The 16,705-nt window shown below is 42.6% G+C and overlaps 1 protein-coding gene across 1 annotated transcript in view; it reads left to right on the top strand.

Moving 5' to 3' along the window:
• The window catches only part of LOC115474075 (polycystic kidney disease protein 1-like 1), an 889,490-nt gene that overhangs the window by 403,739 nt on the left and 469,046 nt on the right, over window positions 1-16,705 (top strand). The window contains exons 19-20 of the mRNA XM_030209391.1: window positions 4,804-4,888; window positions 11,850-12,020. Of these exons, the coding sequence (XP_030065251.1) occupies window positions 4,804-4,888; window positions 11,850-12,020 (256 nt within the window). The remainder of the gene's footprint in view (window positions 1-4,803; window positions 4,889-11,849; window positions 12,021-16,705) is intronic.

The raw sequence follows: 16,705 nt of genomic DNA, 5'->3' as shown, positions 1-16,705 counted from the left end.
AACTCCATCTCAGTGCCTGCTACAACCATTGCCTGGCACCTACTGGTTACTTTAGTAACCAGTAGGTGCCCTGGCACATGCATGTACAAATTTACAACAGCTTTGGAGCAAGCTTAAATTTGTGTGAGAGTACTAATGCGCTACTGGGAGTGAATCCAGAAAAAAACATTTTATAGAAACATGGACATGTACATAAACAGCTGAATGGGGTGGGCCACTGGGGTATGGCCCTATATGTATTCTTCTGGATTCTATATATCGCACCTAGCATTCCGCACTGAAATATAAGTGTATTCTGTAACAATGTGCATAACTTAATTGGCTTAACAAGCCAATCAGCGTTTGTAAGAGCACTTAACAAGCAATAATGAGCACTAACTGTCGATAATTAGAATTTACACACATAATGAATTGTGCCTAAATTCTAAAGCGCGCAGTTCAAAATGGGTGTGGCTGTGGGTGGGGAAATGGGCGTTTTGTGAGCGTTCCCAAATTTACGTACATTGTTATAGAATATGGCCCTGTCCACCTAAATCTACACACAGGGATTTACACCACGTTTTTGTTGTTGTAAATGGAGGCACATAATTTTAGGCACTGGGATATCAACTAAGCATATACTATATACCACGCCTAAATCTTATAGAATACGCTTAGGCAAAAATGATTTCCACACAGATTTTCCAGGCACCATATATAGAGTCTGGCCCATTTTGTCAAACACAACAAGAGATTGGTTATTTTGATCTATCAAACTCAAAAGGCCTAACCCCTGGTAAGCCTTTCCTCAGCTGAGAGGTGCCCAGCTCTACCACCGGCTGCCTTTCAGGTGCTGTGGAGGACTTGCAGCTCATCTGCATATCCTTACAGCCTTCTCCGGGGTGACACCCAGGTCCACTCCGATCCACTCAGGGCCTCCGCTCTAGGTGCCGCGTGCCGGGGCATTTTTCTCTTTATACCTAATCTTTTTCCAGTTGCTAAAGTACCTCAATTGTTTATGGCCCCTATTCACATTCTCTTCCTAGCTCTGTCCCTTCCTAATATTTTCCCTCACCCCCTACCTCTCTCCGCAACAGGAACTCACTGCCCATCCATTGACTTCATCACCTCACCTTCTCTCCTACCCTCTTCCTCCCTCTTGGCTTTTAATCTCCGTCTCTTTCTTCCCTCCATTTTGCCTTCCCCATTCCACCTAAATACCTCTCGCCTTTGACGCCTCCGTGGCCACACCTCTCCTACTCTCCTCCGCTCTCTTTTACTCCTCTTACTCTCAGCCGGTGACATCAATCCCAATCCTGGCCCTCCTCACCAACTATTATCCGAACTCTACAGATCTCACCGTGACCTCTCTAACCTCATCTCTATTCCTCTACTCCCCTCCTCTTCTCTGCCCTTCTCTTGCGCCCTATGGAATGCCCGCTCTATCTGTAACAAACTCCCCTATATCCATGACCTCTTTATCTCGCGTCACCTCCATCTGCTCGCCATAACAGAAACCTGGCTCTGCCCTGATGACTCTGCTTCAGTCGCAGCCCTCTGCCATGGCGGTTATCTTTTTTCACATACTCCTCGCCCTGCTGGTCGCGGGGGCGGTGTTGGACTACTTCTCTCTCACTCCTCCAGATTTCAACCCCTTCTTCCACCTCAATCTCACTGTTTTTCCTCCTTTGAAGTCCACTCTATCCGCCTTTTCTCTCCTCTGCCTCTTCGAATAGCGGTCATTTATCGTCCCCCTGATAAGTCCCTTTCATCCTTTCTCAGTGACTTTGATGCCTGGCTTGCCTTCTTCCATGATCCTTCCTCCCCCTCTCTCATCCTTGGTGACTTTAATATTCCTGCTAATGATCCTTCCAACTCTTATATTTTCAAGTTACTCGCTTTAACATCCTCCTTTAATCTCCAACTATGCTCCACCTCCCTCACTCATCAAAATGGTCACTGTCTTGATTTCATCTTCTCCTCCAACTGTTCACCCTCTAGTTTCCTTGCCTCTGATCTTCCCCTCTCTGATCACCATCTTATAACTTTCACACTTAAATCTCCTCCCTCCCAGTCCCATCCTATCTTATCTAATTTATCTAGGAATCTTCACGATATTGACCCTTCATCTCTATCCTCCCATGTTTCAAACCTCCTCTCTACTGTGGCACCATCCACGTCTGTCAACGAGGCTGTTTCTTCTTACAACAATACTCTATCCTCTGCCTTAGACACTCTTGCACCTTTGATGACCCGCCCTATAAGGCGTACAAAACCCCAGCCTTGGCTGACTTCTAATATCCGCTACCTACGTTCCTGTACCCGCTCCGCCGAACGCCTCTGGCGGAAATCTCGGGCGCTTGCTGATTTCTTACACTTTAAGTTCATGCTGACCTCCTTCCAATCTGCTCTTTTACGCGCCAAACAGGATTATTATATCCAACTGACCAACTCTCTTGGCTCTAACCCTTGACTTCTCTTCACCACATTGAACTCTCTCCTCAAGGTGCCCCCTCCCCCAACTCCCCCTTCATTATCTCCTCAGACCCTTGCTGAATTCTTTCACGACAAGGTTCAAAAGATAAACCTTGCATTCTCTACCTCGCCACCTCTCCCTCCACTAGTCCGTTCCCCTCTCTCTCCTCCCCCTCAATCCCTTTCCTCCTTTCCTGAAGTTACTATTGAGGAAACTACACTTCTCCTTTCTTCCTCAAAATGTACCACCTGTTCCTCTGATCCCATTCCCACCCACCTTCTTAATGCCATCTCTCCTGCTCTTATTCCTTTTATCTGTCACATTCTCAACCTCTCACTTTCCACTGCGACTGTCCCTGCTGCCTTTAAACATGCTGTGGTCACACCTCTCCTTAAGAAGCCTTCACTCGACCCTACTTGTCCCTCTAATTACCGACCCATCTCCCTCCTTCCCTTTCTCTCCAAATTACTTGAGCGTGCTGTTCACCGCTGCTGCCTTGATTTTCTGTCCTCACATGCTATTCTTGACCCACTACAATCTGGTTTTCGCCCTCTCCACTCAACCGAAACTGCGCTTACTAAAGTCTCCAATGACCTATTACTGGCTAAATCCAGAGGTCTCTATTCCATCTTCATTCTTCTTGATCTTTCCACTGCTTTTGACACTGTCGATCACAGCATACTCCTCGATACCCTGTCCTCACTTGGATTCCAGGGCTCTGTCCTTTCCTGGTTCTCTTCCTACCCCTCCCTCCGCACCTTCAGTGTTCACTCTGGTGGATCCTCTTCTACTTCTATCCCTCTGCCTGTTGGCGTACCTCAGGGTTCTGTTCTTGGTCCCCTCCTCTTTTCTATCTACACTTCTTCCCTTGGTTCATTAATCTCATCCCATGGCTTTTTCTACCATCTCTATGCTGATGACTCCCAAATCTACCTTTCTACCCCTGATATCTCATCTTGCATCCAAACCAAAGTTTCAGCGTGCTTGTCTCACATTGCTGTCTGGATGTCTCAACGCCACCTCAAATTAAACATGACCAAAACCGAGCTTCTCATTTTCCCCCCCAAACCCCCTCCCCACTCCCCCCGTTTTCTATTTCTGTTGATGGCTCTCTCATTCTCCCTGTCTCCTCAGCTCGAAACCTTGGGGTCATCTTTGACTCTTCTCTCTCCTTCTCTGATCATATCCAGCAGATCGCCAAGACCTGTCGTTTCTTTCTTTACAACATCCGTAAAATCCGCCCCTTTCTTTCCGAGCACTCTACCAAAACCCTCATCCACACCCTTGTCACCTCTCGTTTAGACTACTGCAATCTGCTTCTTGCTGGCCTCCCACTTAGTCACCTCTCCCCTCTCCAATCGGTTCAAAACTCTGCTGCCCGTCTCGTCATCCGCCAGGGTCGCTTTACTCAAACTACCCCTCTCCTCAAGTCGCTTCACTGGCTCCCTATCCGTTTTCGCATCCTGTTCAAACTTCTACTAACCTATAAATGTACTCACTCTGCTGCTCCCCAGTATCTCTCCACACTCGTCCTTCCCTACACCCCTTCCCGTGCACTCCGCTCCATGGATAAATCCTTCTTATCTGTTCCCTTCTCCACTACTGCCAACTCCAGACTTCGCAGCCTTCTGTCTCGCTGCACCCTACGCCTGGAATAAACTTCCTGAGCCCCTACATCTTGCCCCATCCTTGGCCACCTTTAAATCTAGTCTGAAAGCCCACCTCTTTAACATTGCTTTTGACTCATAACCACTTGTAACCACTCGCCTCCACCTACCCTCCTCTCCTCCTTCCTGTACACATTAATTGATTTGATTTGCTTACTTTATTTTTTGTCTATTAGATTGTAAGCTTTTTGAGCAGGGACTGTCTTTCTTCTATGTTTGTGCAACGCTGCATACGCCTTGTAGCACTATAGAAATGCTAAATAGTAGTAGTAGTAGTAGTAGAATTGTGCTGCCCTTGTACATGTCTACTGCTTTTTAAAATAGGAATCAAACAGCCACATTTTTTGCTTTTTCCCTAAACAGCCTGTTTTAGAATGACTCCCAGTCTCCCACTATAGATATAGAGTAAGTGTTGATCTGTGTAGAACACCATTTTACAAGGAAATAATGTGTCTGACAAAGTTACATTTCTGACCACGTCAAAGCTGCTGGGGTCATTCAAGTTTTACAGGATGAACCTAATAGCTATAATATAATCACTATGGCTTATTTTGAATAGATAAAACTCCATTTTCCAGGTTGATGTGCTTACCATGCCTCTGGTTAATCTTTAATGAGATGAAGGGTATATCGTATAAAAATACAAGCCACTGACAAAAGTTTCTTTTTCCTATTACTCAGATTTGGGAGCACAAAATGCATTCTGTGGCTCCACTCTGTCTTCTTTTCCATTGTGTACTGCATCTTCGTCATTGAGCCTCTCTTGGTAAGGCAATGATTCACCACATCTCAATTTAGCAATTGAGTTCTGATTATAAATGTCTACGTGCTTCTCTCCTCTTCCCTTCATATTACCTACTTCTCATTCCCTTTCTATGATAAAATGCTGTCATGGATGATTCAAATTAACTGTTATGGAATTGAGATTTGTAGGGACACAAAACAATACCCCAATGCATGATGTCCAGCTTGATGTACATTGCAATGTTTTGACCTAATTAGCCCCATGTCTTCTCTGCTGGAGGTACATCCCAAAGGCAAAATGGGGAAAAAGGAAAAAATGAAGGGGTAGATATTTAGGATTTAACTGGGTAGGAAGGTTTCTACCTAATTCAATCCAGCTGGCCAGACACTGCCACTGAATATGTGCTCAGACTGCTGCAGTGATTTGGGGCAGAGTCAGAGCAGCACCAGGATTTACGTGCACTATTTATGTGGTATAAACTCCCTGAGATGCTGCATCATGAAAGCAATTACGTGCATTTTCCAAAGGGGATTAAGGTGTGGTTATGGGAGTAGGTTTATGAATGATGATTTGATTTGATGGTGTAGTGCCAATTACTGGCTAAGCAATTATTGGCACTAATTAGATTTAATTGGAACCAGTGCATGTAAAGTTAGGCACAGGATCTCTGCCTAAAATTAACACACGGTCCAAAAAAGGGGGCACAGAAATGGGAAGGTTATGGGCAGTTTAGAGCAGAATGAGGGTGTGGCTTCAAGTTATACATAATTACAGAATAATAGTGATCTGAGCGTAAATTTAGATGCAAGTGGCTGCACCTAAATTAACACACTACTCTCCGCTTAGGCATGTATTCTATAAACTACACCAAAGTTTAGGGGCAGCATATAGAATACCATTTACATGGGTATTTTTCATATTGATATTTTAGGCGCCATATCTAGCTCTAACTGACAAACCCAAGGCCACAAGGTGCTACTGTGGGATTTGAGCTTGGTTCCCAGTCTGCTACACTGTTAGGCTACTTCTCCTTTCCCTGTTTGTATTACTAGCCTCATAATTGTCTGATATAGTTGTGTATTTTGTATTGTTTTGTTTATACATCGCCTTGAGTTTTTGCAATAGAGTTGATTAATAAGTGTTAATAAATGAATAAATAAATATTGCAGCTGAATATTGCCACTTTAAATGGCAAGACCAATTGTAGACAGAATGTAGAAATGTGAATTAGTACATCCGGGTCAGAATTTGTACAGTTTTGGTGGTATTTTAAAAAGGATCTACGATGTGGAGTCTTCTAAAATGCGGCAGGAGCATCCATTTTATAATTTTCAGTGTTAACGGGTATTTCAGAACTTACACATGTATGTCTGTCATTTTACAAACTTACACCAGTAAATGCTCCTGCAATCTTTCTATACTTTAAAATATGAAAGGATAAAAACAATGGTGGGTTAAAGAGGAGACTTCCCTTAATCACAAAAATAAGCACTTTTAGAAATTCTTTATGGGAGTGGCTATAAATCCTATTGCTGTTTATATTAAGACATCTGTCACAAAACACCTAGCCACCTGCCTGGGGTTACCCACAGCCCCTCAGCACAGCTCAGGTCCACCTGCACCTGCTGCTTGTGCTCTACAGTGGCGCCCTCCTCCCACTAGTACCTGGCAGAAACCCAGATTGTGGTAACACTCCATACTGTCTCAATAGCAGACTTTTCCTCTATGAAGTTGTCCAAACCTTTTTTAAACCCAGATACGCTAACTCCGGCAAAAAGTTCCAGAGCTTAACTATTCATTGAGTGAAAAAATATTTCCTCCTATTTATTTTAAAAGTATTTCCATGTAACTTCCTTGAGTGTCCCCTAGTCTTTGTACTTTTGGAACGAGTAAAAAAATCGATTTATTTCTACTTGTTCTACACCACTCAGGATTTTGTAGTCAACAAAAACATTTGAAAAAAGCTAAAAGCTGGTTACATCACTCAGGCATTTCCTTATCTCTGTTAACTAAGAAAAGAAAGGTCAATCAGGGTTGCCAGGTGGAAATTTTTTTTCCCACCCAAACCAGCCTAAATCCAGCCCAAAACCCGCCCAAACTCAAACCCCGCCCCTGACACCCCCACCCCCGCGTCATCACCCCCGCCGTCATCAACCCCGCCCCCGCTGTCATCGGCCCCGCCTCCCCCGTCATCGGCCCCGCCTCCCCCATCATCGGCCCCGCCCAAAACATCACTAACCCCGCCCAAAACGTCACTAACCCCGCCCCCCACGACCGAAAAAACCGCCCAAAAAACCGCCCTGAAGCCCAAAAAGCAGCCCAAAAAAACCGCAACCCGCCGCGGGCAAAAATTCCCCGCGGCGGGTCGCGGAAAACCGCCCAATTGGGCGGTAAAACCGCCCACCTGGCAACACTGAGGTCAATTCTTTGTAACAGCTTAAAACATAACATGCACCACCTACTGGCCAAACTAGAGCACTTCAAGATCTAATATAGGCAATTTTGCCGGCTTAAAGCACACTGTTCTGCCACAGCATCCATGTGCATTCCGTTTCTGAAATGGAGAATGTACATGTAAATTTTGGTTTTTCCTACACCCCCACCCAAAGCAAAGAAACATGATGGCAGATAAGAGCCAAATGGCCCATCCAGTCTGCCCATCCTCAGTAACCATTAACCTCTTCCCTAAGAGATCCCACATGCCTGTCCCATACTTTCATAAATTTAGACACAGTCCTTGTCTCCACGACTTCCACCAGGAAGCCATTGCATGCATCCACCACCCTTTCTGTGAAAGAATATTTTCTTGGATTACTCCTGAGCCTATTTCTTCAACGTCATCCTATTCCCTCTCATTCCAGAGTTCTCCTTCATTTGAAAAAGGCTCACCTCCTGTATATTAATGCCATGGAGATATTTAAACATCTCTATCATATCCCCTTTCTCCCGCCTTTCTGCCAGAGTATACATGTTGAGGTCTATAAGCTTGTCCGTATATGTTTTATGATAGAGATCACTGATCAGTTTTGTACCCGCCCTCTGGACTGACTCCATCCTGTTTATATCTTTCTTTAGGTGCGGTCTCCAAAATTGCGCACAGTATTCTAAATGGGGCCTCACCAGAGACTTATACAAGGACACTCTCACCTCTTTTTTTTCCTGCTGATCATCCCTCTCCCTACGCACCTAAGCATCCTTCTGGTTTTGCCCATTGCCTTTTCTACCTGTTTGGACACCTTAACCCATTAGTGCCCAATGTTCCCATAATAAGCCATATGGGAACATATTGATGGGAACGTTTGGCACTAATAGGTTAAGATCATCTGACACAATCATCCCCAAGTCCCGCTCTTCTTTCGTACACAGAAGCACTTCACCCCCTATGCTGTACCGTTCCCTTGGATTTTTGTAACCCAAGTCCATGGCCTTGCATTTTATAGCATTAAATCTTAGTTGCCAATTACTGGACCATTCTTCAAGCTTCATTAGATCCTTCCACATGCCATCCACACCCTCTGGATGTCCACCCTATTACAGAGTTTGGTTAGGTGGTTAGGAGACGGGGCTAGTGGTTGGGAGGCGGGGCTAGTGCTGGACAGACTTCTACGGTCTGTGCCCTGAAAATGGCAGATTTATTTATTTATTTATTGCATTTGTATCCCACATTTTCCCACCTTTTTGCGGGTTCAGTGTGGCTTACAATAAGAAATGAATGATGGAAGTACAATTTGTTACAAATTGGTTATGGATTACATTGTGCAGAATTATGCAAGACAATCGAAGTGTCGCTAAGGAGTGCAACAATGTAACACAAACATTGAACATTGGAAGGAGACAATGGGAGCTTAAAGGGCAATACTAAGGCATAAAGACATATGGTATACATATTTCTGTGAGTAAAGGTATAAGTGATGTGGGATTAAGGGGGATGAGAGTTCAGAAGTGGATGTATAGTGTATTAATGAACAGTAAGTGTGGATTTTATGTGTTTTGGCTCTTTCCGTAAATTTTTTCAAAAAGATGGGTCTTCAATAATCTGCGGAAGGAAGCTTGCTCGTGGATCGTTCTTAAGTTGCGCGGCAGTGTATTCCAAAACTGCGTGCTCATGTGAGAAAAGGTTGACGCATGTAGCGTCTTGTATTTCAAGCCCTTGCAATTGGGGAAGTGGAGGTTGAGGAAGGTTCGGGATGATCTTTTGGCGTTTCTGGGTGGTAAGTCTATTAGCTCAGACATGTAGGCTGGGGCTTCGCCGTGGATGATTTTGTGGACTAATGTGCATACTTTAAAAGTGACGCGTTCCTTGAGTGGAAGCCAGTGCAGTTTCTCTCATAATGGTTTTGCACTTTCATATTTTGGCTTTCCAAAGATGAGTCTGGCTGCCATATTTTGGGCTGTTTGAAGTTTCCTCAGTGTTTGCTCTTTGCAACCTGCGTATAGTGAGTTGCAGTAGTCCAGGTGGCTGAGTACGAGGGATTGCACTAGGCTGCGAAAGACGGATCTTGGGAAGAATGGTCTTATCCTTTTCAATTTCCACATGCAGTAAAACATCTTTTTAGTTGTGTTGTTTGCGTGAGTTTCGAGTGTTAGGTGGCGGTCGATAGTGACTCCAAGGATTTTGAGCATTTCTGAGATTGGAAGGTTTAGGTTTGGTGTGTTTATAGCGGTGAATTCCTTTGTGTTGTACTGGGAGGTGAGTATCAGGCATTGAGTTTTTTCAGCATTTAATTTCAGACGAAATGCATCTGCCCGTGTTCATGATGTGTAGGCTTTTATTGATTTCGTTGAAGATTTCGTTAATGTCTTGTTTGAAAGGGATGTATATTGTCACGTCATCAGCGTATATATAAGGGTTGAGGTTATGGTTTGATAGGAGTTTTGCCAGAGGGATCATCATTAGGTTGCAAATGGTTGGTGAGAGAGGTGATCCTTGTGGTACTCCACATTCAGGTGTCCATGCCTTAGACGTGGTTGAATTTGATGTGACTTGATACGAACGTTGGGTTAGGAACCCCTTGAACCAATTTAGGACATTTCCTCCAATGCCAAAGTATTCAACTATGTGTAATAGGATTCCGTGGTCTACCATATCGAAGGCACTTGACATGTCAAATTGTAGGAGGAGTATATTGTTGCCAGTCGCAATTATTTGTTTAAATTTAGTCATAAGGGTGACTAATACTATTTCTGTGCTATGATTCGACCGGAATCCTGATTGGGCATCATGCAATATTGAGTGTTTGTTTAGATAGTTAGTGAGTTGTTTAGTTACCATTCCTTCGGTTATTTTGGTTATTAGTAGTATGGATGCTACTGGCCTGTAATTGGTTAATTCACTCGTGCTTTTCTTTGTATCTTTAGGTATTGTGGTGAGTAAGATTTTTCCTTTTTCTTTTGGGAAAAGTCCATTTTGTAGCATGAAGTTTACATGGTTTGTTAGGTCTATTTTAAATTGTTGAGGAGCAGATTTCATAAGGTTGTTTGGGCATGTGTCTAGTTTGCAGTGGGATTTGGCATATCTTTTGAGAGTTTCAGAGATGAGGCCTTCTGATAGTATTTCGAATTCGGTCCAGGTTCTGCCTGCTGGGTGTATTCCTTCTTCTGGATCTAGACAATCTAAGAGTGTGGCGTACTCAATAGGGCTAGCGGGTATTTTGAGTCGTAGTTGTATAATTTTCTCCTTGAAGTATTTCGCAAGGTTGTCAACATCTGGTATATACAAATCAAGGTCAGGTGTACATATATAGTACTAATAAAGATTTTTCTGGAGCATCTTACCCTTGAGTGTGGTGACTGATCTCTTGACATTGGGCCCTCTCCACCCCTTTTTTCTTTTGTTGGGTACATATATAGTAGCACATATGAGTTTATCTTGTTGGGCAGACTGGATGGACTGTACAGGTCTTTTTCTGCCATCACTTACTATGTTACTATCAGGTGAATTTTCGAAAGAGAAGGACGCCCATCTTCCGACACAAATCGGGAGATGAGCGTCCTTCTCTCAGGGTCGCCCAAATCGACATAATCGAAAGCCGATTTTGGGCGTCCTCAACTGTTTTCCAACGCGGGGATGACCAAAGTTATTTGGATTCTAATTTGACTATGGATAACTATGGATATGGATATCTAAAAAAATCTTTTGAAAATTACATCAAGTTCACAGCATTAGATATTACCTGGATATAAATCATTTACAATTAGTGATACAAGCTGTTATTTGTAACAACATTTGATTACTGTAATAGAATTTTCTTTGGACTACCAAATTATCAACTTTCTCACCTACAAATGCTACAGAATGTAGCAGTGAAGATGATTTTTGGTAGTGCAAAATATAAGAGGGTAAGTCCTTATCTGACGAGACTTCATTGGTTACCCATAAAGGCAAGAATAGATTTTAAGGTACTGTTATTTATATTTAACATTTTGTATGGTACAGCTCCAATATATATGGCAAATTGAGTAACATGGTATGACCCATCTAGAAGTTTTCAATCAGAGAGGACAAAGCTGCGACTTTCTGTGTGGTAAATGAGAAGAAGTCTATTCAATTCCTATGGGCTTCCTCACATTTGCTGTGCAGGAATCGCTAGCGCAGCTTTGTAAAAGAAACCCAGAACAAATACCGTGTATCGCTACCCTTTTAGAATGAAAGCTTGGAAGAAGAGACTAATAATTGGTACTGACCCAGAGTTAGGGAATTCACTTCCTTTTCAACTGCATGTGTAAGCCAGTTAAATATGATTTAGAAAGCAATTGAAAACTTTGTTATTTGAGAAATATTTTACAAATTAGGATTTTATTATGACACCAGTAATATTGTTAAAGAGAATGTTTTGAAATTGATTGTGATCTGCCATGAACCAATTATTCTTTTGGCTAAGTGGAATATAAATATGTTGTTAAATGTTGTTAAATTCAATTAAAAATTAAATTAAATTCACCCATATGAACTTGGCGGCCTTTTTGTTTGCTTGTTTTTCAGATACTAGTGGTAGCAGCAATAATATCATGGAGAAACAAGGACCGCAATGACTTCTTCATGGGGGTGCTGCATGATGCCACCAAATATCTGGTTTGTGAAGCTGGTCATCCTCCTCAGAATTTTGTTCCACGTTCTTGGCCCTCCCATGATTCTTCCACGGAGCTTGAAAAAGTAAGCTGTTTAAAACCTGTACAATAGCCTCCTCTCTGTTGTGGGTGCAGAGTGACATCAGTTCAGCGACTAGAGGCAGCTATTGTGTCTGATTGATTATACCACCAGTTTTAATCGGCAGGCAGCCTTTTGTTAAGTGAACTGTTGGAACCAAGCTGTGGAGAACAGCTTGTATTAAATGTATTGATTTATTTCTCTTAGTTTTTTTAAATTTAATTTTAAAACATCTATACCCTGCTAGTTCAAATCAAGTTATTGATTTAATAACATTTATTTTTCAGCTGTACACAGGCAAACGTTTGTAAGCTATTAAACGCATTCCCACCAATTTTCGATAGAGTGTCTTGGGAATAATTGAAAACAACTCAAACAGGGTAGGCGGCACCTTGGCACTCTCCTTTCATCCCACCACACATTCTATATAACCACACCTGACAAATTATCCACCCTCCCCAACACCCGCCCACCCCTAGGACAACTCTTCATTTATAGTCAGTTATTGTAATTAGGGTAACAACTCTTACAGAGTTTTAAATACATTTCATTACCATCTAAGAAGGAAACACTAAATAAATCATACAATATACTATATAAACTAAAAGACACTTTTATATTAGGCTTAATACTGTAGCAAGTTTTAAATTATTGAAAAACTCAAAAACACTAAGATGGAGTCAGCAGTCCAGCAGCGAGAGGGGTGCTATCCAGTGTTTTGCATTGAGTGTCACATGTATGATTATCTCCCAGTTGGGGAGATGTCATATGTGTGTGCCCAATGCAAACAGCTCCTAGCTCTCAGAGAACGTGTCCGTTCTCTTAAGGCTAGAGTAGCAGACTTGATGGAGCTGAGGAAGACAGAGAGGTACATAGAGGAGACCTACAGGGATGTTGTAGAGAAGTCCCACCTCCAGTCTGGTAGCCACTGTGCTACCTTGGAGGAGGGAGGTCTCCTAGAAGGACAGCATCACCCTGGTGAAGTAGGAAGTAGTCCTGTAGCCAGGACCTGCCCACCAGGGGATGTACTATCCTCTCGCACAGAGGATATGTCTCCAAGTGATGACCGGGAGAGAAAGGTTAGGACAGCTGTTGTAGTTGGTGATTCGATCATTAGGCATATAGATAGCTGGGTGACTGGTGGACGTGAGGATCGCCTGGTGACTTGCCTGCCTGGTGCGAAGGTGGCAGAACTCACGCGTCACCTAGATAGGATTTTAGATAGTGCTGGGGAGGAGCCGGCTGTCTTGGTACATGTGGGTACCAATGACATAGGAAAATGTGGGAGAGAGGTTCTGGAAGTCAAATTTAGGCTCTTAGGTAGAAAGCTCAAATCCAGATCCTCTAGGGTAGCATTTTCTGAAATGCTACACGTTCGATGTGCAGGGCCCAAGAGACAGGCAGAGCTCTGGAGTCTCAATGCGTGGATGAGACGATGGTGCAAGGAGGAGGGTTTTAGATTTGTTAGGAATTGGGCAACATTCTGGGGAAGGGGGAGCCTATTCCGAAAGGATGGGCTCCACCTTAAACAGGGTGGGACCAGGCTGCTGGCATCAGCATTTAAAAAGGAGCAGCTTTTAAACTAGAAATGGGGGGAAGGCCGACAGTCGCTCAAAAGAGCATGGTTCGGGATAAGGTATCTTTCAAAGATATCACCAAAACAGGGAAGATAGGTATCTTGATAGTGAGGTTGCAAAAGAGACAGTAGTAGATCAGGTGTCCTTAAATAAAAATAAAAATCAGACTAAAGATTGCAAATTAATACTGTCAAGTACTAAGTATCATGCAAATAGGAACAACAAACATACTTTAAAATGTCTATATAAGAATGCCAGGAGCCTAAGAAATAAGATGGGAGAGTTAGAATATATTACACTAAATGAAAAATTAGATATTATAGGTATCTCTGAGACCTGGTGGAAGGAGTTTAACCAGTGGGACACTGTCATACTGGGGTACAAAGTATATCGTAGTGATAGGGTGGATCGAATTGGTGGAGGGGTAGCATTGTATATTAACGAGAGCCTTGAATCAGATAGATTGAAAATTCTGCAGGAAACAAAACACTTCTTTTTTTTTTTTATTTCTTTATTTATAGATTTCAAAATATACATTCACTTTAAATTAATGTAGGAAAATCAGGAAATAACAAAAGGAAAAATGTTTTGTCCTTTACATAGTCAAGGATCACCTGAAAATGCATTGCTACTTAGTCCTCACATAATGATCAAGATACAAAGTAATGAAAATGTGGAAAATGAAGAGATAATACTCTAAATAAATTTACATTGAGAGGGCAGGACCCATAGGCCTACCAGCCGATTTAGCTCCCTTCAGGTGTTTCCAAGGCTACTTCGCCACCGCTTTCTTTAGCAAGTATAAACTGTCTCAATTTATCTGGTTCAAAAAATACATAATAAGCCGTATTTAAGGAAATAAGACATCTACATGCAAATTTCAATTTGAAAGTTCCACCTAATGATAGAATCCGAGGCCTTAGCCCCAGAAATTCTCTCCTCTTTCTTTGAGTAGATTTACTAATATCAGGAAACACTTGTATTTTTGATCCAAAATATTGAGCTGAAATAAATCTGAAGTGTAGTCTGAATACATTATTCCTATCGGTTTCGAATACAAAAGATGCAAGAAGAGTCTTGCACTCCGTAATAGGTTCCAAGGATGTTTCAAAAATTGTGTTAAATTCAATTGTGGCGCCTCCACAGCAGTTGTTTTAGCTCCTGTAACATAGTAAGCTTTAACAATTGGAGGCATAGCTTTCTTAGGAATTCCCAATATATCAGAAAAGTATTTCTTTAACATTTCCAACGGAGATATCAAAGGAGTCTTAGGAAAATTTAAAAATCTTAGGTTGTTACGCCTAAGTTGATTATCAAAAAAATCAATTTTCCTTTGTGCACTGTCTCTTTCAGTTACTATATTACCAACAATAGTTTGAAGTTTCTTTATCTCAATCAAATTTGACTCACATTTATCCTCCTGCACTTTAACCATCGATTCCATGGTCTGATATTGCAATTTCAAGTCCTTTACTTCAGAGTTAAACAAAGTTGAAATTTGAAGCAGAGATGAATTTAGGACCTGGATCGCATCCCAAAGGGTCTCAAGAGTAACGACTGCCGGTCTCAACCTCACACCGAGGCCTAAGGGTGGAGTTGCCTGGATGGGGGAAGGTGAGGAATCAATATCTCCCGCCCTCCGTCCTGATGTCAAACCATCCGGCGTCGAATGGCTGACAGGGCCGCCACCAGCCTCTAGAACCTCTGCCTGAGGCTCTCCCATCAGCCCCGATTCTCCACATGGTCTCGGGTAGGTCTCTGGACGCCCAGCGCTTGAAGACCGAACACTTCCAAAGTCGGCTGACGCAGTGTTTGAGTATCACCAGGGCTCGGAGCGGCTTTAGCCCCAGTTTTCCCCTTTCTTTTCACCATAACGAAGGTGAAAGAAAGATAAACGCTGTGAGCAACGACTTGGTTTTCGGGAGCTTCAAGCTGCACTCCCTCTCACGGACGCCATCTTGACCGCCAACAAAACACTTCTTGAAATCACTGTGGATTGAAATTCCATATGTAAAGGGGAAAAGGATAGTGATAGGAGTGTACTACTGTCCGCCTGGCCAGGATGAACAGACGGATGCAGAAATGTTAAAGGAAATTAGGGCTGCAAACAAACTGGCAACACAATAATAATGGGCGATTTCAATTACCCCGATATTGACTGGGTAAATGTAACATCAGGGCACGCTAGGGAGGTAAAATTCCTTGATGGAATCAAGGACAGCTTTATGGAGCAGCTGGTACAGGAGCCGACGAGAGAAGGAAAAATTCTAGACCTAGTCCTTAGTGGAGCACATGATCTGGTGCAGGAGGTAATGGTACTGGGGCCGCTTGATAACAGTGATCATAATATGATCGGATTTGATATTAGCTTTGAAGTAAATATACATAGGAAATCAAATACGTTAGCGTTTAACTTTAAAAAAGGAGACTATGATAAAATGAGAAGAACGGTGAAAAAAAAATTAGAGGAGTGACTGCGAAGGTCAGAAATTTACATCAGGCATGGATGCTGTTCAAAAACACCATCGTGGAAACCTAGGCCAAATATATTCTGCTTATTAAAAAAGGAGGACGGAAGACCAAACGACAGCCGGTGTGGTTAAAAAGTGAGGTGAAGGAAGCTATTAGAGCTAAAAGAAAATCCTTCAGAAAATGGAAGAAGGAACCAACTGAAAATAATAAGAAACAGCATAAGGAATGTCAAGTCAAATACAAAGCGCTGATAAGGAAGGCTAAGAGGGACTTCGAAAAAAAGATCGCGTTGGAGGCAAAAACACGTAGAGGGGCATAATCGAAAGGTCGTTCAAGTATGCATTAGGACGTCCTTACGAAAACGTCCAAAATCAGGCATGTATAATCGAAAAATAGTATGGGCGTTTTTCGATAATCGATTATCCCTGTTGCAAAACAACCAAATGAGGAGCGCATAAACGTTACTAAATAGGGCGCCCTAACACATTTGATTATCGCAGCTGAAAATGACCAAATCAGAAAGTGTGTAAAAGAATGTACATAGTTGTACCGCAAGTACAGTGCATGCTGTTCTGGACATCCAGGTACGGGAAATATGAGGGATGTTCATACGCGTCAAATACAGGAAGATCATGCCGCTCC

The sequence above is a fragment of the Microcaecilia unicolor genome, chromosome 1, assembly GCF_901765095.1.
Source record: "Microcaecilia unicolor chromosome 1, aMicUni1.1, whole genome shotgun sequence".
Classification (NCBI taxonomy): domain Eukaryota; kingdom Metazoa; phylum Chordata; class Amphibia; order Gymnophiona; family Siphonopidae; genus Microcaecilia; species Microcaecilia unicolor.
Note: the sequence above shows the minus strand (reverse complement) of the source record. Positions and strands in the feature narration are given on the sequence as shown.